Raw genomic sequence first — 26700 nt, forward strand, 5'->3', positions numbered from 1 at the left:
AAGCAAGCAGTCAAGTTTATGGTTTAAATGTATCTCTCCACCAAAAATATTTGAGAATGAAAAATGATGGAGCTAATATAAGAGAACTGTGAGCCAACTTGCAGGCTTAGCAAGAGATCTGTGTGCAGGTGGGCCTTTTAATGGGCTCTGCTGAGCACTTCGTTATGTAGAGCCATCACCCCAGTTTCCTATAAAGAATTTTTCCCTATTGCTTTTGCCGTTTCAAAATTAATTTTCTTGTAAAGCCACACTGCCTTATCTTGAGGTGAGAAGCGGTGTAAAGAGAAAGTAAGAGCTGTAAAAGAAGGTAGTTAGAGAAATTGCTAAGGTTCATGGGTTCTGGGCTGACTCACTTGTTTCAGCAATCCTATTTTTATAAGCTTTATTTCCACTGCCCCTTTAATGTACCTTTCAACTAATACTGTCCTATGGAGGAACTTCCTTCCCAGTACAGCTATAACAAGTACAACAGAAATTCAGAATCCAGGAAATTTAGTCACCAATGCTTTTATACTATGAATCATGGAACCTTGTTCCCAGTGGGATATTGAGCAAATCCACCAGGTTAGATTAAGCATGGGGCTCCTGTTTAAATCAGATGATCCCAAACCAGTAGCGTAATTCATTCTGTTCATATCAAGCATTAAAAAATTGGTGGGAGAATTTTTATTGGTGACTTGCAGAAAACTAATGTCCCTGATTATAGAAGAATTGCTAAGGAAAGCTTACAAGTAATGCTGGATGGAAGAGTTGATCTTCTTCTTCTTTGGTGATCATTCATTTGTCTTCCATGAACACGGTCTTAATGGTGTGTCCATAGATGACTGTGGAGGCCAATTCTGGATCCACATGTCCTTCCACAGTGGGGACTTGGGTTTCTGAGCAGGAGTTGATCATGGTGAGGGTTTGCCAAGCATGCCTTCCTCTTAGCACATTCCTCCTTTTCATCCTGAGTTCAAAGTCTGTGACAGGTGTTTAGTGACTGCAAATCTAGCTGCTAACACTCACAACCAGTCACACTAGCAAACAAATCCATCCCATGGTGCTTGCCAAATCTGACGTTGCATTTTTGAACAGATGTTGTTCACTTCTGTGTGTGGCATCCAGATATGTATGGTGCACATTTGGTGCCCTGTAATAATAGACGAACTTGTGAAAAGCCAGAAAAAAATGTAAAACAAAGGTGGTGACATATATTAAATTAAACAAATTAGAAATGTGGCATCCTGACAAGCATTGAACTATAGCATCCCTACCTTCTTACAGATCCAGGTCACAATAGAAATAAATAAATGGTTAAATTTGGAATATCCAATTCATTTTGGTGCTAATAGCTTTCTTTGTCCCTCTACCACTGGTCTTCAGACTGGCCCTGTTGTTAAAGCAATGAGCTTTAACATATTAGAATAACATAAAGATGAATCTTTGCCAAAATATATTTCTGTGCCACCTTCTCTCTCAAAATTAAAAGACCTATCTCTTTAGCGCCATAAATTATTGCCTCTGTACCCATAACCCCACTTAAACTAAACATCGGTAGAACTAGCCTTTTGCAATAGACATTTTCTTTTGTACATCAAGGCCCCAGGCTTCAGAGAAGGATGGGTCACAGGAGTGAATTACTTTGCTGACCCTCCTGGGATTTCTGCTGGTTCTTATCTAACCCAATTGTAAACGGAATCTTTCTCAGACTTTGTGCAGGGATAAGAAAAAAGAAATTAATGGTGTCCCTTTAGATCAAGATGCAGTCCCTTGCCTTTATTTGGTAGACAACTTGCAAGCAAAGGAGCACAAGTTCAAAAGAAAACAAGAGTCATTGCTGTAATCTTTCTCTCTTGAAAAGGTGTGGATTCTGTTGGGTATGTGACTTTAGCTGTGAGGACCAAAGTCTAGGAGGAGCTTTCCTAAAGTGCAGGTAGTTATGAGAGGCTTCAAGATCTTCCATGAATCAGTGGAAGATTAAATACAAATTAACCGGATTAAATGCAGGCAATACCATCTTCACAATTGCGTACAAGGAAGGATGTCAACCAGCATGCCTTCTGCCATCATTACTACTCTGTGATGGAAGTAGCTGGCGCTGAATAAAATTTGCATATTGTAGGCTCCTTAGCTATACAGGAGAGACGTCACCTTTTGAATCTGGCAGTCTCTGTCCATTACTGCTTCCAGTTTAGCTTTGGCACAGATTAGGAACACAGGAAGCTGCTTTATACTGAGGCTACCCAATGGTCCATCTAGCTGCTTACTGCCTACTACCCTTTAGAGAGCTCCAGAGAGTCTATTCCAGACTACCTGGAAATGTTGAGGATTGAACCTAGGATATTCTCCCTGCAAAGCTATGGTCTCTTCCTTTCAGGATGGGCCCAGATAGACTGAACCTACCCACTACGTTTCCAGTATAGGCCTGGTCCAAAAGTCCAACTAGACCAGCATCCCATTTTCTACAGTGGCCAACCAGAAGCTTCTGGGCAGCCTATAAATGATGTTTGTTAAACCGCCTAGGTGGTTTAACATTGTCCTCTTTCTATGCTCCTCCTGATGGAAACATGCAGATGGGGACAGGTATACCCCTGCTTTAAGTCATTTAAATACTGTACCGTCTTTTCTTGTATATTATTTACCACAAAGCTCAATGTCTAAGCTCTTTAGTGGTGAAATGTCTGATTACCAGAATGACGCTCAAGCACTGAACCACTGGTATATCACAAGTGGACTCTTTATTACTGTGTTTGCAATGGTTGAAGATCAAATCTATTTTGGAAGGAGAAGAAATGAGCACTGAACCACTGATGTAATATATCATATTACAAGTGAACTCTTTTTTTACTGTGTTTGCAATTGTTTAAGATAATACCTATTGTACTTTTCTGTGCATAAGATGAGGGTTTTTTAAATTAAAAAAATATGTTAAAAATTGTGGGTCGTCTTATACACAGATAGTGCATGGGGGGGGGGGACATGGGATTGGTTGCTGCCATGAGCCAGAGATTGTCAGTGGCCATTGGGCATGCTATTGGTGGCTGCGGCAAGGGCTGGTGATGATTGGCTGTCGCTGCGGCAATTGGGTGGGCAATTGGTGGCTTCTGCCGGTGAGGGAACAGCAGCGTAGGTCAGACGGGTGAGTGATTTCTGGCAATCCCCCCTAAAAAAAGCGCAATAACCATGGGCAATCCTTCCCAAACAAAGCTCAGCAACTCTGGGCAATCTCCCCCCATTTTCTTAATTTGGAGTCCCCCAAAATAGGGGGCATCTTATACATGGGACCATGTTATACACAGAAAAATATGGTACTGTACTTTAGAAAGAAACTACTTTTGCCAAGCAGTACACTGCTTAAGAACTTGGAAGGTCCAAGTCTAATAGCAGCTGGTGTATGTACACTATCATGGTGGTTCAGACTGTGGCAGAGTGCTAATTTTAGGGGCAGGGGGTTTCAGAGTGTTGGGCAGGCCTGCTTAGAAAAGCTCAAGATGTACAACGGGAGGTACAAGCTTCTGACTCCTCCCAGGGGGAGGAATAGCAATGACTTTTCCCCATCCATCATCACCAACTAATCAGTACAGTATGTGCATCTGTTTCCTGCTTCTTGTGTTGATTGAATTCTCAAATTAAGAAATAATAATTAAGTGAACAAGTGAATAATTAAGTGAACAAGCCGTAGCTTGCATGTTCTAAAGCTCTTCCATTTCTCCAGAGACCTTAGCAGTTAATAAGTGATGTTTGCAGAGGTACATGTATCTCATTGTAGGCTAGCTTTTTGTACCTCTTACCTTTATACATGGTGCCTTAAACCAGTCTGAAGCATTTATTGCAATATTGGTGGAATCAACTTGACTCACATTTGCTGAATCAGTTACAGGATTCCTGTGCCCCCAAACATGAGAAACCTCTTAAGATTATTACTCATCTGCATTCATGAGATTTATGCAACACTTCCTTTTGAGTGGAAGATCTTCTGATCTTTCTCCCTTTACTTGTGACACTGGGGTAGTTCTGGTGGGTCAGGTGATGAAATTGATCTCAAGTCTTGATATCCCTGACAATGAGAGCAGCAAGCATTAAAACAGGCCTGCAAAACTGGAGACCCAATAAGCTGAACACAACACACCAGCTTTCCCTTTTGTGGCGTGCAGGTGCTTAACAACTTCCATAGTTTGTATAGTCCCAGGTGTGGTGCCAAACGAGTTGATTAAGACACGCATGACAGGTCTGCAAGTTGCATATGCCTGCCATTTAAAAAGAGAGCCAATGTCATTTTGTGGTGAGAGTGTTAGACTCTCAGAGTTCAAATCTCCATGAAACTCATTGAGTAAAGTTGTGTTAGTCACCTAGTCTCAGCCTAAGCTACTATCATATAGGGTTTCTGAGATGAAAAAGCAGGGAAATGTATGCCACCCTGATTTCCTTGGGGGAAGGGTGGGATTAACAGGGCCTCCTCTGCAGGGGCTCTCTATTTGTGGAATGCTCTCCCCAGGCATGCTTGCCTGGTGTCTTCATTACATATCTTCAGACGCCAAGTGAAAATAGTCTTATTCTCCAAGGCCTTTAATTAAGTAAACAATCTATGACTTCTTAAACTGTGTGTGTGTGTATTGGTTTGTTTGTTTGTTTGTTTGTTTGTTTGTTTGTTATACACAAAAGGCAGCGTACTTTTTTTAATACTGTAAACCACCTTGGCTGAAGGGCAGTATATAAATTTAATAAACAAAAATAAAAATGTAGTAAATAATAATTACAACTAGTAATAGGGAAATGGAACTTGTCATGAAGAAGTAATCGAGTCATTAAATCCAATTTATTTCATAAATGGTTTTGGCATGTATTATACATACACAGTCTAAAATAGCTTAATCCTGTTTTTTGTGGGTTTTTGGGTAAATAAACCATGCATTAGCCCTCAGAAACTTTACTCTCCTCCTGCGGACATGTGTGTATATATTTGCCTCAAAGCAATGGAGTGAGTAATTGGTTAACCCGGAGTAATTCACAACTGACACCAGATGAGTAGACATTTGCAACATTGGCTTAAGATAAAAAAGAGAAGAAATTTAAACTTTCTATTAAAAATGTGCATAAGAGGTGGTGCAGAATACCTACATGTGTTTATTGACACAAACTTCTTTCGTTTCTCCTGCCAGTCCCACTTTCGAAGATCCAAAGAAGGCCTCTGTCCCTGCCTTGGAAAGGTTTGTGTTTTTAAATTGTGGGATTTGGGGCTATGATAATAAAAACCAAGCCTGACATCAGCACCTGGCATGGTGGGGCAAATGCTGGAGTGACTGATGCTAGGATTATTTTATTGTTAATCATTTTGTCAAGTTGCAAGGGTTCAGCACTCAGAGGAGAAGGGCAGGCCTGGCACAGCTGCGATGACTGCCATCCACCACCCTCGGTGCCACTGGATCCCAGTAAAGCTACGCTGGCTGTGAAGCTATACAGGGAGCCAGAGGCATTTTGGGGAAAGAAGATGTGGCCACTTCATGCTGCACCTGGCACCTAAAAGCAAGTTGTGCCAACACTGCTGCCTCCTAAAGCACCCCCTTTCAAGACTGGCACACCTTTTCTTGTTTTTAAAAACCTGGTACTAAGAGAAAGACTGGGAGGCTACAGCAGCCTCTTCCTGTTACTGGCCATCCCTAGTATCCAGTAAAATCACAACTTTTGCTCAAATAATTATTGATCTGACAGCTTCCATTTTCCTTTTTCGTCCTTTCTTTGCTGCTTTCCCACATGGGAACAAGATAAAGCTGCAATAACCACAGAACAGAGCTAGTGTTAGCATACCATTAACCCCCCCAAATGTATTTACGTTACTTTTGTCACTGTTTGGAAGCACCCAGGGTGATCATCTGACTAACTGATTTCCTGCCATCATATCTCAGTGCCCAGTTTTTGTCCAACTTATGATGAATTCACATTTTGAGCGATTTAGCCAATGGCTAACATGCTCAGAGTTTCTGTTGTTGAGTGATAGGCTGATATGATAGGGGGCAATAATCCATGATGGCTTCCTGAATCAGGAAGTGGGAAACTATTACTATGTGGATGTCATAACTTGTGAGCTAATCCCTTGTTAATTGCTCACTGTCAGAGAGATTTCTAAGCTTGTAGATTCTCATAGCTCTATATGATGATTATTGGCTGGTTTTTTTTTTGGGGGGGGGGACACTTATACCAACCCAGGATACGCTTATAAGCAAACTGCTAACAAGGATGCCAAGTTAATGGGCTCATTTCCTCGACTAAACTGAACCTGGCTGCTTTGGCAGTTTATCGTTAGGACAAATCTTAAATTCTCAGCTTGTCAGGAGCATGCTAATTTCGTTTAGGCTATGCTAATTCCACCCCTGTAGCCATTTCACTTTACCTGGTAAAGGGTGAGGCTGGTTGAGATTCTGCAGAAGAGTAATCTTCAATGACAGAATGGGAGTGAGAGTATGGAGTCTTTCCCGTGTCTTTTTCCTGTGATGCAGTACCCGTTTTACGCTGGGGCATGTCTGTAAAACACTAGAGGCAATTAAAGCATCCTTTGAAGGTACAAAAGGATTGCATGAGAGACCACATAGTGTGGCAGCTGCCATGTTGCACTTAGACCGGGGACACCCACATTCAAGTCCCCGATCAGGCATGAAGTTTAGTTGGACCTGTCACTGTCTCTCTACAGGCTTTGGAATCTACCTTTAAAAACAAAACAAAACCCAGAATCTAAAGCTCTACCTGTCCCATCTTAGTATAATCTGCTTTGGATTTTTTTTCCTAATTAAAACTTGGGTGGGTAGAACATTATGTGTCACCCTGTGCTCATTGGAGGCAACCAAAATTAAAATGTAGTGCATAAACAGTGGCGGATCTTGGGGTCTCAAATTTCAGCGGTGCCCTGTTCGACACCAAAGTTCAGCGTCCTTCTCCCTCTCGTGCTCTATTCTAAAGTATAGTTGTGGCGTCCCAGCAGTGCCTCTGAGGCGCATGGTGTGACTGAACCAGTCACACGCCTCTAAATCTGCCTCTGAGATAAATAAAATTGATGCAGAGAGTCTAAAAGGCCACTTCCCATCACTAGGACATGTGTTTGGTGCTGAATGTACCCATCTGGCCATGCTCAAAAACTAGAGGATGCTGGCTTTGGCCTGATATGCAAAGCAATTATGATGCTCTAAACCAGAAACGGGAACCTTGCAGCCTCCCAAAAGCTGTTGGATTCCAGCTCCCTTCATCCACAACTAAGACTGCCAACGGTCAGGCCTGAAGGGATCTTTGGTCAAAAAATATCTGGAGGCAGGTTTCCTGTGCTTCCTTTGGAGGAAGCAAGCTTAATATCAGAGCACGTTCTCTGTGTATATGAAGGCTCACATTCAGTCCCTGAAATTTCCAGTTAAAAGATCTCAGCCTGAGAAACGCTGCCTGTGATACTTGCCACCAGAATTGATGTTGGTGGTTTAAATAAACATTAGAGTTTGATTCAGCATAGGTTAGCTCATTACATTCTCTTACATCTGCCAAGGCTGCAATCCCCACACATTTACTTGGGAGTAAGTCCCATTGATTGCAAGGCGACTTACTTCAGAGTAGACATGGTTAGGATGCGAGATGTTCTGGAATAAGAGCATAGGAGTCACAGGTTAATGTATGGGACTGAGCCTAAATCTGCAGAATCTCTTCTGAATTGGATGTCTTACTAGAATTATTTAAAGACTTATAAACCACAGCCTAGCAAAAACCGTATTATGCATCCTTAATAAATTATGCAAATTAAATTTACATATACTGTATATACTTTGCATAATGTATTCTGCTTTCAAGACAGGTTTCCTTTTTTCCTTACAAGACGGCTGTCAGAGTGCAAACAGGAAAGAATAATATGAATACTATAGAGTAGAGCAGGGGAACGATGACTGCAGAGTAGTGCAGTTAGGGGCTTAGGGCATTATTATTTTACTTGCTTGTTAACAGAAATCCAACCCACTAAGGTTCCATTGTTTTAACCTTCACCAATCATTGCTTGCACATTTCTGTTATTTCTCTGCCAGGAACTTACTTTTAAAAAGATCAGTTTGATTGGTTGTAGTCAGCTAGTCCAACTCAGAGTAGACCCACTGAAATTTTTGAACCTATAATGCTTTAGCTGTATGGTGTGAACGTGACCTTAGTCGTGTCCATTAACTTCTATGTGTCTACTCTTGAGTAGGACTAGTATTGCATACCACCCGATATTCTCAAGATGCCAAATTATGTACTATATTCCATACCTGAATGAAGTGTTGGCAGACATGATAAATATGCAGGATTCTGGTTTGTTATGCTGCTGCGACAAGTTTTTGGCTAAAACCACACTGGGTCTGCTGTATTAATGCTCTTTTATCAGTTTCTTACTGATAGAACTGATAGAACAGAACCTTTGCACAGTGATGGGATGATCATACAGTGAGGCACATGTGAATTCACCATAGTGCCATTCAGAACATGCTGCCAGATTGATATATTATATTGCCTTGAAATAGACACCAGAGTTCACAAGCTTATCATGAATGTTGCAACATGACGCTTAACACCTAACACCACCTGCAAGATGATTAGGGTTCCCCTTGTGTGTGGTTTTCAGTTAGCCTTATGATACAACTCACACTGCAAACTTCTCCCTTTCTTTCCCCTTATATATAGTTTTTATAGTGAGCCTTTGCCTCTGGAAGAGCCCGTTCGCGAGCAGCAGAAAGAGACAGAGAAGTCAAAACGTGGAAAGAAAAAATCAAAGAAATAGCATGCTGAGACCGGAAAGATTTTTTGTTGTTGTTGACATTGTGTATATAGATATATATAGTATCACACACACTTAATGTACCCATATACATGCAGCTAACTATATTTTATTCATTATGAAGAAAGAACCCACAATGGACAGCCTTGGTTTCTTTCATCCCATACAGAAGGTTGCCTTTCTAAAACATATGGAAATCACTTCTCCAAACAGGCAGTGAGAGTTCTTGTAGTAATCATTTGCATCAAATGTCTGGTTTCCCGGTGTACCAAAGTCCTAACACTTTGAAATGGAAGCAAAGTCAGAGTGGTATCATCCAAATTTGGAATATGTAAGACAAAAGAGCAGGAGGGCAGGTTCCTCAGGATGACAAGGGAATGGAAATGAGCCAAAACCAGGAAAGTGAGATATCAGTTTTAATGTTAGCTAGAAGTGAATTTACCTTCTTAGTTTTCCATTTACATGTGAGGAAGAAGGAACTACAATAGTATGGACTTGGCCCAGCTGAAATTTAGGGTCCAGTATTCATTTTCACAAGAAGATATCAGTGTTAGTATCCTCCCCCACATGCTATTCTTCACAACCTAAAATGTTACAATTTAGGGAAAATATCACTCAATTCTGCTCTGAATGTTCCACATGCATGTGGCTCTCAGATGGCAAATGAGAATAAGCTGTGCCAATTTCACATTAGACCAAGCTCAGGTGAGCCAATACTGCTTCATTCGAGAAACTGCAGAAGGATTCCTGTGGAAACACAACAGCATGGAGTAGAATTGTCATATGTCTGTAAACTTCTTAGTTGCCTATAACCTCTTTCCTGCATTATATTAAAAGTAACATGTTTATCAAGTGGGTGGAAGCATCATTGGGAGGCTGGAGCTTCTGAAAACCCTTGAGAGTCATGAGACTAGGTCAGGTGCCTTTCAGCCTGGAGCTGCAACCATAGAATCATAGAATTGTAGAGTTGGAAGGGACCCAAAATGGTCATCTAGTCCAGCCCCAGAAATGCATTAATCACACCTGAAGAAGCCCTGAAAGATGGCCATCCAGCCTCTGTTTAAAAACCTCCAATGAAGGAGCGACCACCACCTCCTGATGCAGTCTGTTCCACTGTCAAACAACTCCTACCACCAGAAAGTTCTTCCTAACCTTGGAATCGTATTGGCTACACCAGACCTTCAATAACTGGTAGTAGTTCTCTAGACTGAGTGAATGAGCAGTAAAATGGCAAGTGCAATTCAATGAAAACAAGTGTAAAGTGATGCATGTTGGATCAAAAAATCTTAATTTCACATCACATTCATGGGGTCTGCACTAGAGGGAACAGACCAGGAGTGAGGCCTTGGGGGTCATAGTAGATCGCTTAATGAAGATGCTGATGTCGTTTGTGGTTGCCATGAAAAAGTCACAGGCTAGGAGTCTTTAGGAAAGGAACTGAAAATAGTACTGTGTACAGTTCTGATAACCTATGAAGAAGAGTTGCAGTGGCTGAGACTTTTTAGTTTAGAGAAAAGGTGAGTAAGAGGTGACACGACAGACGTTTATTAAATTATTCATGGTGTGAAGAAAGTGGATAGAGAAAGGTTTTCTCCCTCATAACACTAGAACTCATGGATATCCAATGAAGCTGAATGTTTGAAGATGTAGGACACTTAAAAGACTTCTTCACACAGTGCACTCAGACTATGGAACTCATTCTCCCAGGAGGCAGTGATGGCCACCGACGTTGAAGGCTTTAAAAGAGGATTAGACAAATTTATGGAGGAGAGGGCTATCAAAGGCTATGTCAGGGACTGGACAGAGGAGGAATGGTGGAGACCGCCTTCCCATGGAGCAGCTGGCTGACACTAGAAAGCATCCCCCCCCCCCCGTAGAACCTGGCGAGCCTTAAAAGTAGGAGAGAAAAGGGCTCAGAAGCAAAAGGCCCTCGGTGCCACCTGTAGAATAGATGGTGAATGAGGAAGTGGGAGAGAAGGGTGGAGATTTACCTGGGGCAACGCCATTATTCCAAGAGGTTGTATTCCCAAGCTTCTCTCTGTAAATATTTAATAAAAGCAAATGGTAAGGACTTTTCCTTGTCTTAACCATTCCTGGCACCGAATCAACCCTGGCGATCAATGGGGTGACAGATGTCGCAGCCAGATCGCCCTCACATCTGGTTGGCCACTGTGAGAACAGAGTGCTGTACTAGATGAGCCCTTGGCCTGATCCAGCAGGCTGTTCATCTGCAGGAAGTACATACACAGAATGCCAGCTATGACTATGAAACCTCTTCTGGGTTAAATGTACATACAATTTCTTCTCTACACCCTGCCTCATGTCAAAAACATCGCCACATGAGACAAATAGCACCCCAGATGCTTTCACATAAGCCTTATGTGAAAATGCCCTTAAAATCCACAGAGGGCATATACAGTCATACCTCGTCTTGCGAATGCTTCATGTTGTGTTTTTTTTTTTTTGGGGTTAAGAACACGGCAAACCCATAAGTGTTTACTTCTGGGTTTTGCCGCGTGCATAGAAGCGTACTGCGTGGTTTTCGCATGCGCAGAAGCGCTCTATCGAGCTTCGCACATGCGGAGAAGCGCCACTCTGGTTACAGACTTTTTGGGGTGCAAGCGGCACCCCAGAACGGATCATGTCCGCAACCAGAGGTACCACTGTATAGGCTTATCCAAATCCTCAAAGAGAAGAAAGTGAAAGGTCAGCTTCACAGCCTGTGGAGACATAATGTATATGCTGGAGGTTGCTCAAAGAATCAGTCACAGCTAACGCATTAGGAAGACAGATCTGTTACCAAGTCAAAATGTTCTTTAAAGTAGAGTGAGTCATGACCTCATATCAACAATTTATTGATTTTTAGGACCATTGAAGTTCCAGATCTAACGGTGAACTTACTGAGATAACCAGAAAGGAATGGGACTTCTTAAGAATCTTACGAGTCCAAATGTTGCCATTCAGATCACCTAACAGAAAAGTTTAAATTTCGATTCCAAGGGAAAGGTATAAATTTCTTGCCCATCCTTCACTCTAAGGTCCCATGTTAAAACAATAGACTATTGAATGATAGAAACAGAGGCTAAAAACAGAGGAAACCATTCCAATCATAAAACAAAACCAATCAAAATGGAACTATAAATTCCATATAAATCTGTTGCAATCGTTTTGATATATATTCAGAAAGAAGGGTTGCAATCCTTTTGAAAGTTTAGTTTATTCAAAAATTTAACAAAAGTAATGGGAGGAAACAAATGAAACATAATATAGAGGAAAATAAATACAATATAAATAATACTAATACAGTAGTAACAAAAAACCACCAGCAATTCACATTATGGATACCAGAAGTTTAAGGGTGTATCCATCAGTACATGTATTGTAAGTTACATTTATTGGTTAACACAAGCACTCCAGTTATCCAGTAGGTATTCTCATGAAATTAACATGTATCCAGGGCAGTGAGGTCTTCAGACCGTTGTATAATAGACAGTGGGTGTTTATCCTTCCAGGCTCAAAGTCTTTTAGCTAGTGTTTTTTTTAAAAAAAGATGTTTAGGGGTACTCTCATTTTGACTCAAGAAAATCACTATTTTATAGTTCAAATCGGGAAAATTACCGTATTTTTTGCTCTACAAGACTCACTTTTTCCCTCCTAAAAAGTAAGGGGAAATGTGTGTGCGTCTTATGGAGCGAATGCAGGCTACGCAGCTATCCCAGAAGCTAGAACAGCAAGAGGGATCGCTGCTTTCGCTGCGCAGTGATCCCTCTTGCTGTTCTGGCTTCTGGGATTCAGAATATTTTTTCCCCTTGTTTTCCTCCTCCAAAAACTAGGTGCGCCTTGTGGTCTGGTGCATCTTATAGAGCGAAAAATACGGTAAATACAGTAAATGGACAAAAGTACAAAGATTCACAAAATGTTTAGGGGTACGTGTACCCCTCTGTACCCCCAGTAAAAAACACTGCTTTTAGCAACAATAAAGGCTCTTTATCCAACCAATGGATCAAAGTCCACTTTGGTTGTAAGTACCTAAGAACGTAAGACAAGCCTGCTGGATGAAGCCAATGACCCGTCCAGTCCAGCATCCTATTGTCACAGTGGCCAAAGAGTTGTCCTGCTGTTAATCCCCATGCTACAGGAATATAATTTAAAAGTGCATAAACATGTGTAAATATCGATTTCACCAATACAAAATTTATGCAGATAACAACTTCATACTGGACAAGCCCACATCATATGCCAAACTGCATTCCTAAACTTACGTAGTTACCTTGGAGCAAACACCACTCAACTCTATGGGACTTACATGTGACTAAAAGTATATAGTATTTCGTACTTTTATGTGCATTTTTTTAAACCGTAAGCAGGTTCTACAATCAAGATGATGGTTCTCACAATCAAAATGTCTGCAAAATTATCATGCAGCAAAATTACATCTCTACCATAGTTATAATATACTGCTTTTATGTATACATTTTTGTGATATGTATAGGATAATTTACTGAGATTGTGAAACAAAGTTCTAATATCCCTCTACCAAGGCTGAGAATTTGTGTGTGTTTTGTAGATTTTTTGTTTTTGGTTCATCACCTTTCAATAAAGTGGGCAAGTGTTGGATGTAATAGCTTTGTAACCAAGTGTCCCCCAGAGGCTGCAATAAATTAATATGGGTTTGAAAATTGCCATAGTCAAAGTGACATTTTATTAGGCTTGCTGCCTGTCTTTCCCGTGCAGACTCATTCCCATTATCTAGAAGACACTGCATGAATTTGACATAAATCATGTCATATGAATCCTGTACAAGAAGAACATTAGCAAGAAGACTAGATGGCGATGGTTTTATTGGGTCATATGGGAATAAGTGTTGTTCTTTTGCTCTCGCTTCCTTTCTCTTAAGAGCCTGTCACTACTGAATCCAAAAAAAATTATGAAACAAACTACAAAGACACACTTGGTTCCAGCCTAAGAACTGTCCTGCTGGATTAGACCAAGCGTCAGTCTAGACTGGCTCGCTGCCTATAACTGTGGCCACCTGGATGCTCCAGGGAAGCTTTTCATCAGCTGTGTCAATTTCTGTGTCTCCAAACCTCCCAAAATATAACCTAAAAAATGTGGAAATGGCTCTGGATGAGAAATATGAGTGCCTGACCTGTGCATTACATAACTCAGAAACAGACAGGTCCCATCAATCTTCGCTATGTTCACATCAAATAGACCTTTGTATGTGTACATTTGTTCTCCTTGCAAGTTGCTTGTTTTCCAGATCAGTCTGAATGGCTTGTATTAGTTATCTGTTATTAGGATGTTGATGATTTAGCACCTTTGGTGGGCTGGAAAGTGACCAGGCAATGTGCCTCAATCTCTCTCACACAAACAATATTGCAAAAGTGGAATGGGGAGCTGTCCATGGTAGAAAGTACGTACGTGAAAGGGTAAAAGTCTTTTGATGCTTCTGGCTCTCTGTCACCCCTTGAACTGTGTGACCCTAGGCAATGCCTCACCTGCCTGTCTGATTGAACTGCCCTGGCTAAGAAAGGCAATCAAAATCCTTGATTTTAAAAAATAAAAAAACTTCCTTTAAAATACCTGAAACTGAACAGAAAGAGCTCCGGAAGGAGGAATCAAGAGGGAACCATTAAAAATGTTCGCGTGCCAATGTGCTGGTGGGAAAACACATCATCCATGACCATGGCATGCTACATCACCTCTCCCAAACAGGGACACCTGCAATCTGTGATACCTGGTAATCTGCTCCTTGTAAACGGGACCTAATTCCGGCAGGGAGAATGTAACTTACCGCCTCAGCAGCTCAAACCCATCTGGTTCCCGTCCTGGCCATATGTTCTCTACAAAGAGAAGATTAATTTATCTTGAGAAATCTTTGGTGTATAACTAATTTTAGCTGCCACTTACCATAACAGGGCCAGAATCTCAAATATGCTTACTAAGTCTCTGTAAGTGAGACCTGCAAGAGAAATGTTGTGTTGTGGAGGCCATTGGTTGAAAGTGCCAGCCAGCCATGCCTTCCTCCAAGAGACTCCATTCTATCCCTGCGCTGTCCAAATAAACAGTCAGCATTCCATACCCACTAAGTATGTCTTTTGCCAAATGCTTGGGTTCATGTTTGACTGAATAAACCCTCAATAAGCTGTTGTGGTGGGCTCCCCCTCTCTAGTATTTCCCTCCCCCAAAAAATATTTTTTGTACTTCTGCACACATTGGAATTGGTGCCGATACCTCCTTTTTGGGTGTGGATTGTGCTGCCGTCTACATAAGGATGCACATTCTCAAGGAATCAGTTCCCTATTCATATAAAGGACAGTGTGGAAGTGAGGGTTTATTCAGTCAAATATGAACCCAGGCATTTCTCAAAAGACACGGGCATGATTTAGGCAGATGTTTCACATCCTCATCCTCCTGCATTTGTTTATTCACCACCCTACAGTATTTCAGCAAGCCTACTCAGAACTATAATTTAGTTATTGATTGTATATTGATTATAACTAGCTGGCTGCCTATTAACTAACAAACCATTTTTAAGGTCCTGCTACTTACATATGCAGCACTGAACAACTTTGGATTAGTTTACCTGAAATGTTGTCTTCCCCTCCGTTGTCTGTAAGGGCATTAAGATCAACAAATGGAATCCAGTTAGTTTTGCCGCTGCCTGGTGATTATCGTCAGCTTGTGGCAACACAGGAGCAGGCTTTTTTTACTGGTGGAACCAGTGTGATGGAATACATTCCCTGCTGAAATATGAGAGGCCACACCAGTATTGGCATTCTGCCGTCACTTGAAGACAACCATTCCCCAGATCTACTGACTTTAAACTGCATATTGTATTTAAACTCACACAGTTATCTGACATCTAACAAATAACAAACTCATGGTTCAGGAAATAGGTGAATTGGCTGCGTGTGTCTCCTGAAGAAGTGTAGGGTAGTAGAACCTGGGAAACCTGGGTTCAAAAACTCAGCCATAACATTCAATGGGCAACCCTTGACCAGTCACCATCTCTAAGCCTACAGGGTTATTGGAAGAATAAAACACAGATGGGACAAGCACCTATGCCGCCTTCACAAAAGGTGGGACACAGGTGCAGTAAATAAATAAAATAGTAGATGAATAAACAGGCAACATAAAGTGTGAAGAGGAAACAAATGTTTGCAGGGGTGGTGCATATCAGTGAACATGTTGTGAGCTTGTGGATAACTGTGGCTCCCCATCTTGTCTCCAGCCTGTATCCCTGTGTGTGTACAGAAACACACATCCAAATCATTCTTTATGGAGTTCTCAGTGGAAAACACCATACACAGACCACAGCAGAGATACCTGACGTGAATCTGTGCAAACCAGGTGTGAGGAACCTTTTGGCCTTCCAGCTATTACTGAACTACGACTCCCATCTGCTCCTTCAAACATGGTCAATGGTCAAGGATGATGGGAGGTGTAGTTCAGCAACATCTGGAGGCCCAAAAGTTCCCCATGCCTGATGTAAACCATGGAAATGTGAAGTTTCACCGTTGGAATTAAAATCTCCTCCCCCTCTTATTCCTGCCCCCTCAGGCAGAATTTTGAAGCAGGCAAATTCAGGTGTTGCATATCAAATGTATTTCAGTCTCAGAATGTCTACATGAGTTTTGAATGTATGTATCTTGTTGGTTTTTTCCAATGCTGCAGTACATCTGGAACACATCTGCAATGCAAAGCTCCAAACCCATCAAAACATGACGGGTCTAGCAGGACAAGAGGGCTTTGCACTTTGGGGCATCTGTTGTGAACATGTGCCTTGGAGACATCAGACCAAAGCTTTTTATTTGTGCATGTTAAAAAGGAAAGGGAAAGCAAGCGCTGTGGTTCAAGGGCAATAATGCCCAAGTGATGGATGATCCATGTGAAGCTGGAGACATTAACCCAATAGAAAAAGATGTGGTGAACAATGACTCCTCATCTGTGTATGCAGAATTGTGCAACCACAAGGTAAGGAAAAAAGTAAAAAGATTTACTGAATGCAATAAGATTGGACTGAGGCCGGGGTGGGGGAGGGGGAATACAAAAACGCCATACAGATTTACTAGCTATAATAAGGCTGGGAAAAATTAATAGTGGACAGTTAAAAAAAGATTCATTAATCACAAACACATGGTTCCTGTAGCAGCTGTGGAGGAAGCTATCTATTTGAATTTATAGATTAGAATGTCATCTCAAAAGGCAGCCGAGTCACAGCTGCTGCCTCTGCCAGTGTATCGCTGCTCCTCGATGTCTCAGCCAGGAGCCAGACTGATCACAAAGGCTCAGGACATGGCTGGCCCACACAGACATTGTAGGCAGGGATCCCACAGCCTATTTGTCTCATTTGTCATTTAGGGCCAGTTCCCATGGTCCCATTTACGGCAAATGCAACAAGGTCTGCGACCAACTGACTTGTGACTTTGCTGACTTGTGAAATATTACCTTCTTGATTCTCGAGTCTTCTTCTCCACTGGAAACAAAGCTTAAGGAAATATTACTCTCTTTCCTTCCTGGGCTACCACTTCTTGTTTTTTTCACTAGTGCACATGCGTAAGTTTTCATAATGCAAACTTGCATGTTAATGCTGCCTTCCCTAACCTACTGCTCTCCGCACGTTTTGGATGGCAACTCTCCGTGTCACTGACCATTGCCCATGAAGCTTCGTGTTGAATTAACTGTCTGCATTGGTAGTCTAGCACACATGTGTCATGCATTCTGAACAGGAATAAATGTGCATGGCTGAGACGTCTGTCCCTTTAATGATAGATGCATGGAGGTTGCTAGTGCCATTTTGCAGGCTGCTCTCCCAGCCACTCCAACCAGCCATTAATGTTTATGATAATGATGCACATAATAAATTCAGATCTGTGGTGGAAATCCAATAGGTTGATTCAGGTCAGGTCAATAATTATGAAAGGTGTTCAGCAGCAGCAATGAACAGCCACATATATATATATATATATATATATATATATATATATATATATATATATATATATATATGCTTTCGTAGATTTTCACGGGTACAGGAATGCAGGTTTTGGTGTCTTCGGGTGTCTTCCCGTGTAAGAGTCGGGGTGTCTGTGCGACGTTTCGACGAGGTCTCACTCGTCATCTTCAGGCTGGTGCTTTCGGCTTCTTGTTACATATGACCTTCCTTCTTGAATTTAGAATATGCTCAAAAACAACAGAAAGATTCAGGATTCCATTTCTTCCTTAATTTGCAGTTACTTTCAGGTCTGCATCTCAGATGATCTGGGAGTAAGCCCATTTGAAGTCTATGGGGCATACTTTATAGTTGACATGCATAAGATTGTACTTCTCCGCCGCTGGACAGGCTCCCCCCTTCCTTCCCCCCCACTCTCCGGCCGTTTCCTTTTACGGTTCACCCGCGCGCGCTGCCGCCACCGCCGTGATTCCATCCATCTTGAATTTGACGTCAAATTGATAGAGAAACACCCTCACAACATGAACAAGCGTGACGACACGTCCCGCCTGCCAGACATCTGGAAATTAGCCCTCCCCACAAAAACAGACACCAGAACCAGAGGCACACAGAACGCCGTCACCAATCAACCACACCAGACCCAAACCCAGACCCTCTCCACAGACATATTACAGACTCCATCCAGCAACCAAACTATAGTGGCACCTCCGGATGCTGCACCCCCCTGCAATCCCTACACAGATCTGGCTGGCACAAGGCACAAAACCATAGCTCGCCCCTATACACGAAGCCAAGCCAGAGCACAACTAAATGCAGCACAGCCATCTTCTCAGAAAAACTCTTCACAAGCTCAAGAGGTCAAGACACGAGAGCTTTAGCAACTAATCTACACTTAATGACCCACCCAGTGATATTCAGAATATCACTCATGAAATCACCCAAGATATCCCTCAAGTAATTAATGACCCACCCAGTGATATTCAGAATATCACTCATGAAATCACCCAAGATATCCCTCAAGTAATTAAGGAACAAAAGAAGAAAAGGCACACTAATCTAGGAACTTCCTCTCTACCCAGAACGTTGGAGGCTATACACCACACCCCTCAACAGTATTTATAGGAACTCAAACACCAGACTCTGCTCTGTTCCAGTAACAAGAAGCCGAAAGCACCAGCCTGAAGATGACGAGTGAGACCTCGTCGAAACGTCGCACAGACACCCCGACTCTTACACGGGAAGACACCCGAAGACACCAAAACCTGCATTCCTATACCCGTGAAAATCTACGAAAGCAAATATATATATATATATATATATATATATATATATATATATATATATATGCAGGTTTTGGTGTCTTCGGGTGTCTTCCCGTGTAAGAGTCGGGGTGTCTGTGCGACGTTTCGACGAGGTCTCACACGTCGCACAGACACCCCGACTCTTACACGGGAAGACACCCGAAGACACCAAAACCTGCATTCCTGTACCCGTGAAAATCTACGAAAGCATATATATATATATATATATATATATAACAATCACATGAGTAAAGTGTTACCAGAATAATTGTCACATTAAAATCCTATTGTTTTTCTTTCTCAAGAGGGGGAAAAAATACCGTATTTTTTGTTCTATATGACTCAACTTTTTCTCTCCTAAAAAGTAAGGGGAAATGTGTGTGTCTTATGGAGTGAATGCAGGCTGCACAGCTATCCCAGAAGCCAGAACAGCGAGAGGGATTGCTGCTTTCACTGCACAGCAATCCCTCTTGCTGTTCTGGCTTCTGAGATTCAGAATATTTTTTTTCTTGTTTTCCTCCTCCAAAAACTAGGTGTGTCTTGTGGTCTGGTGTGTCTTATAGAGCAAAAAATACGGTACATGCCTAGTAATGGGGAGTTCTTTTACGGGTTTCTTGCCCACAGTAGTAGATATGATAGTCATCCGAACTGAATTCGCCCATTCCCATCCATTTTAGCTCACTGATGCCCAGGATGTCAATATTTATTCTCGCCATCTCATTTTTGACCACATCCAACTTACCCAGGTTCATGGTTCTTACATTCCAGGTTCCTATGCAATATTTTTCTTTACAGCATTGGACTTTCCTTTCGCTTCCATGCATATCCGCAACTGAGCGTCCTTTCGGCTTTGGCCCAGCCGCTTCATCAGCTCTGGATCTACTTGTACTTGTCCTCCGCTCTTCCCCAGTAGCATGTTGGACACCTTCCGACCTGAGGGGCTCATCTTCCAGCGTCATTAACGTGATAACGTTAGGATTCCTCAAACATTCAGGTTCAACTTATTTATTTATTTTTAAAACATTTATATGTTGCTTTTCCACCCAGAGGTCTTCAAAGTGGCTTACAGTTCTGAGCAACCACCATCACATTCAAGAAGATGCTCTTCCCATTTGCCGCAGCAATCCCAGAACTGATTGCAGCAGGGGCAGCTAACCTGTGTCCTTCCAGATATTGTTGGACTACAACTCCCATCTTCCTTGGCATTTGGTCATCCTGACAAGGGCTGATGGGAGCTAGTATCCAGCAACATCTGAAGGGCAGCACATTGTATAGCCCTTTGTAACAGTCTACCCAGAGGCAAAAAGCACCTGCCCAGAAATGCCTTACAGACCTTCTTCTGCAGATGAAATGTAATCTGGCTATAGGGTGATGAATTTCTATTGAAAAATCAATTGGGAATTAGGTTTCTAAATGCTAACATTGCTACTGAGAAACGACTCCACTTCTCTCTCAACGAACTGCATGCATTTGCTTCTAGTCCAGCAGAAACAGACTCCCATATATCTAATCACAGTGTCAACAACTTTCATTAATGAAATTGAATGCATTTTGAGCCGGCACTAAGGCTATGTGGTACATATCATATTCTACTCTAGAGCCCCATCACATCATTCTACTGGTGATGCTGACAAAGTAAAGCATCAGAAATCCCAGTTTAATTGGCATGTTAACCCTGGTTTATGACTGTGCCGCATCCCGGGAAGAGCACAAAACAGTCGTCAACCTATAATGAATCTGCCCCTGAATCGCTCAATATAACCATTTTTAATGCCTCTGTTCTTCTGTTTGTATGGGTCTTGACCAGCTTTCTTGGTCTAGTGTGCTTCTACCAATTCAGCCATCCCCATGGGGGATGATGATCAGATTAATCAGATTGAATATGGAGGTTTTAAGCATAATAGATGTTGGATGTTTCTTTGGAGGAAGGCAACTGGGTAGCCCAATAGGGCCAGCACTGAAATATAGCAGGTGAAGATCATCAGGAAGTTTCCTTTCTGGTCAGCCTGGCTTAGTTCTGCTGACCGAATCAGCCCTTCAGGGAGCCAGTGGTTGGTGGAGAGATTGAGAAGGCCGATATGGTCCCAATTGCAAGTGCATAAGTCACTGTCACCTTCTGCTCCTGTTGAATGGCTGAGTATCCATCAATACAGCCCAGTCCTATGCATGTTTAATGCAAAGTAATCCCTATAGTATTTAATGGGTCCTTAAGTGTGCCTGGGATGTCTGCTTCAGTGGCCCAAAAACAGTGTCTTCCCAAAATGAGAAGACACTTGTTTAGTGATATAGCACAGAGCCAGTGTGGTGTAGTGGTTAAGAGTGGTAGTCTCGTAATCTGGGGAACCGGGTTCGCGTCTCCGCTCCTCCACATGCAGCTGCTGGGTGACCTTGGGCCAGTAACACTTCTTTGAAGTCTCTCAGCCCCACTCACCTCACAGAGTGTTTGTTGTGGGGGAGGAAGGGAAAGGAGAATGTTAGCCGCTTTGAGACTCCTTAAAGGGAGTGAAAGGCGGGATATCAAATCCAAACTCTTCTTCTTCTTAACCATTGTGGTGCCCACCAGATAAAATGCACTACAGTTCCCATAATTCCTGACCATTGGCCACGCTGATAGGAATTGTGGTCCAAAACATCTAGAGGGCTGGTATAGTGCATAAGATGGGGTGCTGGATGGGGATGTTACATAAATCTTTGTTGCTTGGTGGAAAAGTCTGGGGCTCTCCAGGGCCAGTGAATGCCTATTCCACTTTTAAGAAAACAAAGTCTGTAATATATGGTTACACAAAGTATAAGGCAAAGAAAATCCTTACCACTCTACATGATTTTTGCTGTTCTCTTGCCATAATAGGACACAACAGGTGGATTTGTTCATATTCACGCTAATCGCTTTGCTTACTTCTATGTTCTTCAACCTTCACTTCCAGCAATTCTGAATATGAGCCCTGATTCTGATTAAAGAACTGATCCTGCATCTTTTAAATCAGCAACGTAGCCCTCGCCGGGTGGGGAGTCAGATGGGGCGTTTAGTAAGTGCATGAGATGATTACAAAGATGAGCATCATTGCAAAAGACCCAGCTGTTTAGATAATAAACCATATAAATAACATATTAAATTCATCTCCGCCTGAAAACACCCGCTCTGTGCAAATAGACCAAATTAAAAAGGAAAAAAAAGTCGACAGTGTGTTCTTCTTTGTGTGTGTAGCAGACCCTGTATGTTCAATAACCTGCCATTTGAGAAATAGGATCGTCAATATCCTGGGCATCGTGTGTTTTTTTATTGGGATTCACTTTAATTCTACATTATTTATTTCATACACTGTCGAATCAAAGCACTGTGAAGTGAGCCAATATCTCTGGATTTGACTCCGGGCTTTTGCAGCGGTTGCAGGAGTAAATATCTTTCCCCATCCTCCCTCCTCCTCTCAGCATCTAATGGAAGTTTTATGACTGTTGCAAGAACATTGACTGTCTGATGTGGTAGCTCCAATAATCTCCTCTCTCTTGAGCCTTGGGGACACGGGGGAAAGGCTAATAAATCTTTATTTTTATTATAGGGCTCACTTCATCTGCACACATATGAGGGGAGAGAAAAAACGAGAGGAATGTTCCAAGCAAACACCGTGGCAGCTCTGGGGAGGAGCCCAGGATTTGTGTGGCTGGCAAGCACAGAAGTGGAGTCAATTGGTTATATGTTCTATTCCTAATAGCCACAAAACCTAACAGCCCCAGACAGAACTGCCAGATCAAACTTTTCAATGAAAAAGGGACACCTAGGAGACATCGTGTCTCTTTTATGGGGTGCTACATGGCTGGGGAGTTGCTGGAAATAATGGACAAATGTCAGCTGTCTGCAGGCATTCTCAACCACTGTTCGTTAAATGAGGAGAGGGCTATTGATGGCTACTAGCCATGAAGGCCAAGCTCCACTTCCACAGTTGGAGGCATTAATGCTTCTGAATATCAGGTGCTGGAAATCACCGGGCGGGAGAGTGCTCTTGTGTTCAGATTCTGTTTTCCCAAAGGCATCTGGTTGGCCACTGTGAGAACAGGATGCTGGACTAGAGAGGCGTTGACCTAGCAGGTTTTTTGTATGCTCTTAACATGGCACTAGGTCTGAGCGATGTATCAATACAGTCATAAGGTAAAGGTAAAGGGACCCCTGACCATTAGGTCCAGTTGTGAACAACTCTGGGGTTGCAGTGCTCATCTCGCTTTTTTGGCCGAGGGAGCCAGTGTACAGCTTCTGGGTCATATGGCCAGCAGGACTAAGCCACTTCTGGCGAACCAGAGCAGCGCACGGAAATGCCGTTTACCTTCCCACCGGAGCTGTACCTATTTGTCTACTTGCACTTTGACACGCTTTCGAACTGCTAGGTTGGCAGGAGCAGGGACCGAGCAACGGGAGCTCAACCTGTCGTGGGGATTCGAACCACCGACCTTCCGATCGGCAAGTCCTAGGCTCTGTGGTTTAACCCACAGTGGCACCTGCGTCTCTAATACAGTCCTACCTCCGGTTAAATATGCTTCAGTTTGAGCGTTTTCAGGTTATGCCCCACGGTGACCCAGAAGTAACGGAACACGTTACTTCCAGGTTTTGCCGCTTGCGCATGCACAGACGCTCAAAATGATGTCACACGCATGCGCAGAAGTGGTGAAGTGCAACCCGCACATGCGCAGATGTGGATTGCGTTCCCTTCAGGATGTGAACGGGGCTCGAGAACAGATCCCGTTCACATCCAGAGGTACCATTGTACATCATCTGAAATTGGTTTGAAGTCCACATCATGGTAACCGTTTCATAATATTCAACATGGCAATAAATCACAAATCACCACGGGTGAGCGTGCTATGTAAACAATCATGATGTGGAGGGGGGGGGAGTAAAGCCGGTCATTGCTTCTCTCATGATTCGTGCTGCCCCTGTTGCCACAACATGTTTCTGCTCCAGTTAGGCAAATAGTCCCATGGCTATTTACTGCTCTTTGAGCTGCCCCATTTCCTATGCACAATCCCAACCTCAGTGACATTCGCAGAGGTAGTGAGGGTGGGGGAAAGGGGAGACAATCAGAAATAATGTCTCAGTAGGAGATGAGCGCGGGGGGGGGGGGGAGCACAGCGCATTCCCTGCTATGCAATCTGCTGCTGAGGGCTCAACCTGGCAGATGGCAGCTTATGCACATTGTAAAGGCATGATGGGCAGGGGGCACATCTAACTATTCCACTGTGGTCAGTTTGTGTCACCTTGATAAGAAAGCTGAGTCCCCTTTATCCAAGTTGCTGGGAAATTGCAGCAATGAATCCTCTGCTGAAGGTGGTGTTTTCTTTGCCGTTGTTGATGGGGTGAGATTAAGCGCTTGCAAGGTGTTGAGGTCTGCAGGATTCAGGGAGCTGCTTAGCAGATTCAGCAGGTTTTCCGTTCTCTTTCCCTTGTCAATATTTGTACCAGCAAGCAAAGATAACTTGAACAACAACAACAGTAGCAGCAACAATGCAAGGAGGAATGGTTGCATCTGTGTATCATCTCTGCCTACTTTGCAAAAAAGGGAAAAGCCACCTCAGGAATTCCAACTGCCAGATGTTGGTCAGGCAAAGGTTTTTGTGATCCAGGGTGCTTTCTTGTTGTTTTTCTGGCTGCCACAGCAGCTAAGGGGAGAGAGAATCCAAACTGTGGCTGGCCGGTCCATACACACTTTGCTCGCTCTGTGACCGTGTCCCCACACTCACAATGAAGGCACTGTGGCATGGGTGTGTCTGTCTGTGTGTGAGAGAGATAAAGGAAGAGAGAGAGACAGAGAGACAGAGAGAGACAGAAGTGGAGTGGTGACAAGGAGGAGATATTGTTGCTCTTTGAGGGAGAAGCTGTGGGTAGGGAAGAGGGCTAACATGGGGGTGGGGAAGCTGAGGAATAAAGGCATCATAGTTTTGGGAAGAGGAACCAAGGCATGGAGACAGAAGGTATTGCAGTCCTGGAGAGGGAAACTCTGAGGGAGAGAAACTGAGGCAGGGAGAAGTTGTGGTCCTGGGGGTAAACTGAGGCAGGAAGAGGGGTGACAATGTTGTCCCAGGAAGGAAACACTGCCTGAAGTAAATTGAGGTTGGGGTGTGAGGTTGGTGAGCTGAACATTGCAGACTGATGAGAACTGAATATAAGATTGGGGGGAGGGGGAATGGAACCTGAAAGAGACCCAAATGGACAGTTTCACTCACCCTCCCAAGCTGCTTCATTTGAAACTATTTACAGTGGTACCTCGGGTTAAGTACTTAATTCGTTCCAGAGGTCCGTTCTTAACCTGAAACTGTTCTTAACCTGAAGCACCACTTTAGCTAATGGGGCCTCCTGCTGCCGCCATGCCACTGGAGCATGATTTCTGTTCTCATCCTGAAGCAAAGTTTTTAACCCTAGGTACTAGTTCTGGGTTAGCGGAGTCTGTAACCTGAAGCGTGTGTAACCTGAAGCGTATGTAACCCAAGGTACCACTGTATAAGTAGGGATGGCTCAGATTTCAACTCAGTGACTTCCAAAACCTGACTATAAGCTACCAAGTCCCCAATCTTCCTTTCCTTTGCTCTCATAATCCCACTTAGCGGGATGCGGGTGGCACTGTGGGTAAAACCTCAGTGCCTAGGACTTGCCGATCGTATGGTCAGCGGTTCGAATCCCTGCGGCAGGGTGAGCTCCCGACGTTTGGTCCCAGCTCCTGCCCACCTAGCAGTTCGAAAGCACCCTTAAGTAAAGGTAAAGGTAAAGGTACCCCTGCCCGAACGGGCCAGTCTTGGCAGACTCTGGGGTTTGTGCGCCCATCTCACATCTATAGGCCGGGGGCCAGCGCTGTCCGGAGACACTTCCGGGTCACGTGGCCAGCGTGACAAAGCTGCATCTGGCGAGCCAGCGCAGCACACGGAACGCCGTTTACCTTCCCGCTGGTAAGCGGTACCTATTTATCTACTTGCACCCGGGGGTGCTTTCGAACTGCTAGGTTGGCAGGCGCTGGGACCGAACGACGGGAGCGCACCCCGCCGCGGGGATTCGAACTGCCGACCTTTCGATCGGCAAGCCCTAGGCGCTGAGGCTTTAGCCCACAGCGCCACCCGCGTCCCACCCGCCCACCCCCTTAAGTACAAGTAGATAAATAGGGACTGCTTTATAGCGGGAAGGTAAACGGCGTTTCCGTGTGCTGCACTGGTGCTGGCTCGCCAGCTGCAGCTTCGTCATGCTGGCCACATGACCCGGAAGTGTCTTCGGACGGCGCCGGCTCCCGGCCCCTAGAGTGAGATGAGCGCACAAACCTAGAGTCTGTCAAGACTGGCCCGTACGGGCAGGGGTACCTTTACCTTTACATAATCCCACTTAAGGCCTGTAGCGTTTTCCCCTAAACCCAGTGTGAGATAATTTGGCAAAGGAGATCCACATCAGTTTGTGATTTTTTTAAAAAAATTCCTCATGAAAATTCATTGCATTTTAGTACAAATATCACCCAAGATACACATTTTAATACACTTTTTGCCTAATATTCAATTTCCCCTGAAACAATTTCCCTGAATATATTACATTTTTATTTATTATTTTGTGTATTTATTTTTACTAATATATGCATTTAATGCATATTTTAAGTAAGGTAAAGGTAAAGGGACCCCTGACAATTAAGTCCAGTCGCGGACGACTCTGGGGTTGCCACACTCAT

At 43.3% G+C, this 26700-nt stretch overlaps 1 protein-coding gene across 11 annotated transcripts in view; it reads left to right on the forward strand.

Moving 5' to 3' along the window:
* LOC309524659 (uncharacterized protein C3orf20 homolog) overlaps window positions 1–8896 on the forward strand; it is a 60572-nt gene extending 51676 nt beyond the window's left edge. For all 11 annotated transcript variants that reach the window (XM_082209497.1, XM_082209504.1, XM_082209498.1 and 8 more), the window contains 2 exons: window positions 5142–5189; window positions 8662–8896. In XM_082209497.1, the coding sequence (XP_082065623.1) occupies window positions 5142–5189; window positions 8662–8758 (145 nt within the window). In that variant the 3' untranslated portion in view covers window positions 8759–8896. The remainder of the gene's footprint in view (window positions 1–5141; window positions 5190–8661) is intronic.
* Window positions 8897–26700: the final 17804 nt, after the last annotated feature.

This window comes from Podarcis vaucheri (genome assembly GCF_965113315.1).
Source record: "Podarcis vaucheri genome assembly, chromosome: 2".
NCBI lineage: Eukaryota > Metazoa > Chordata > Lepidosauria > Squamata > Lacertidae > Podarcis > Podarcis vaucheri.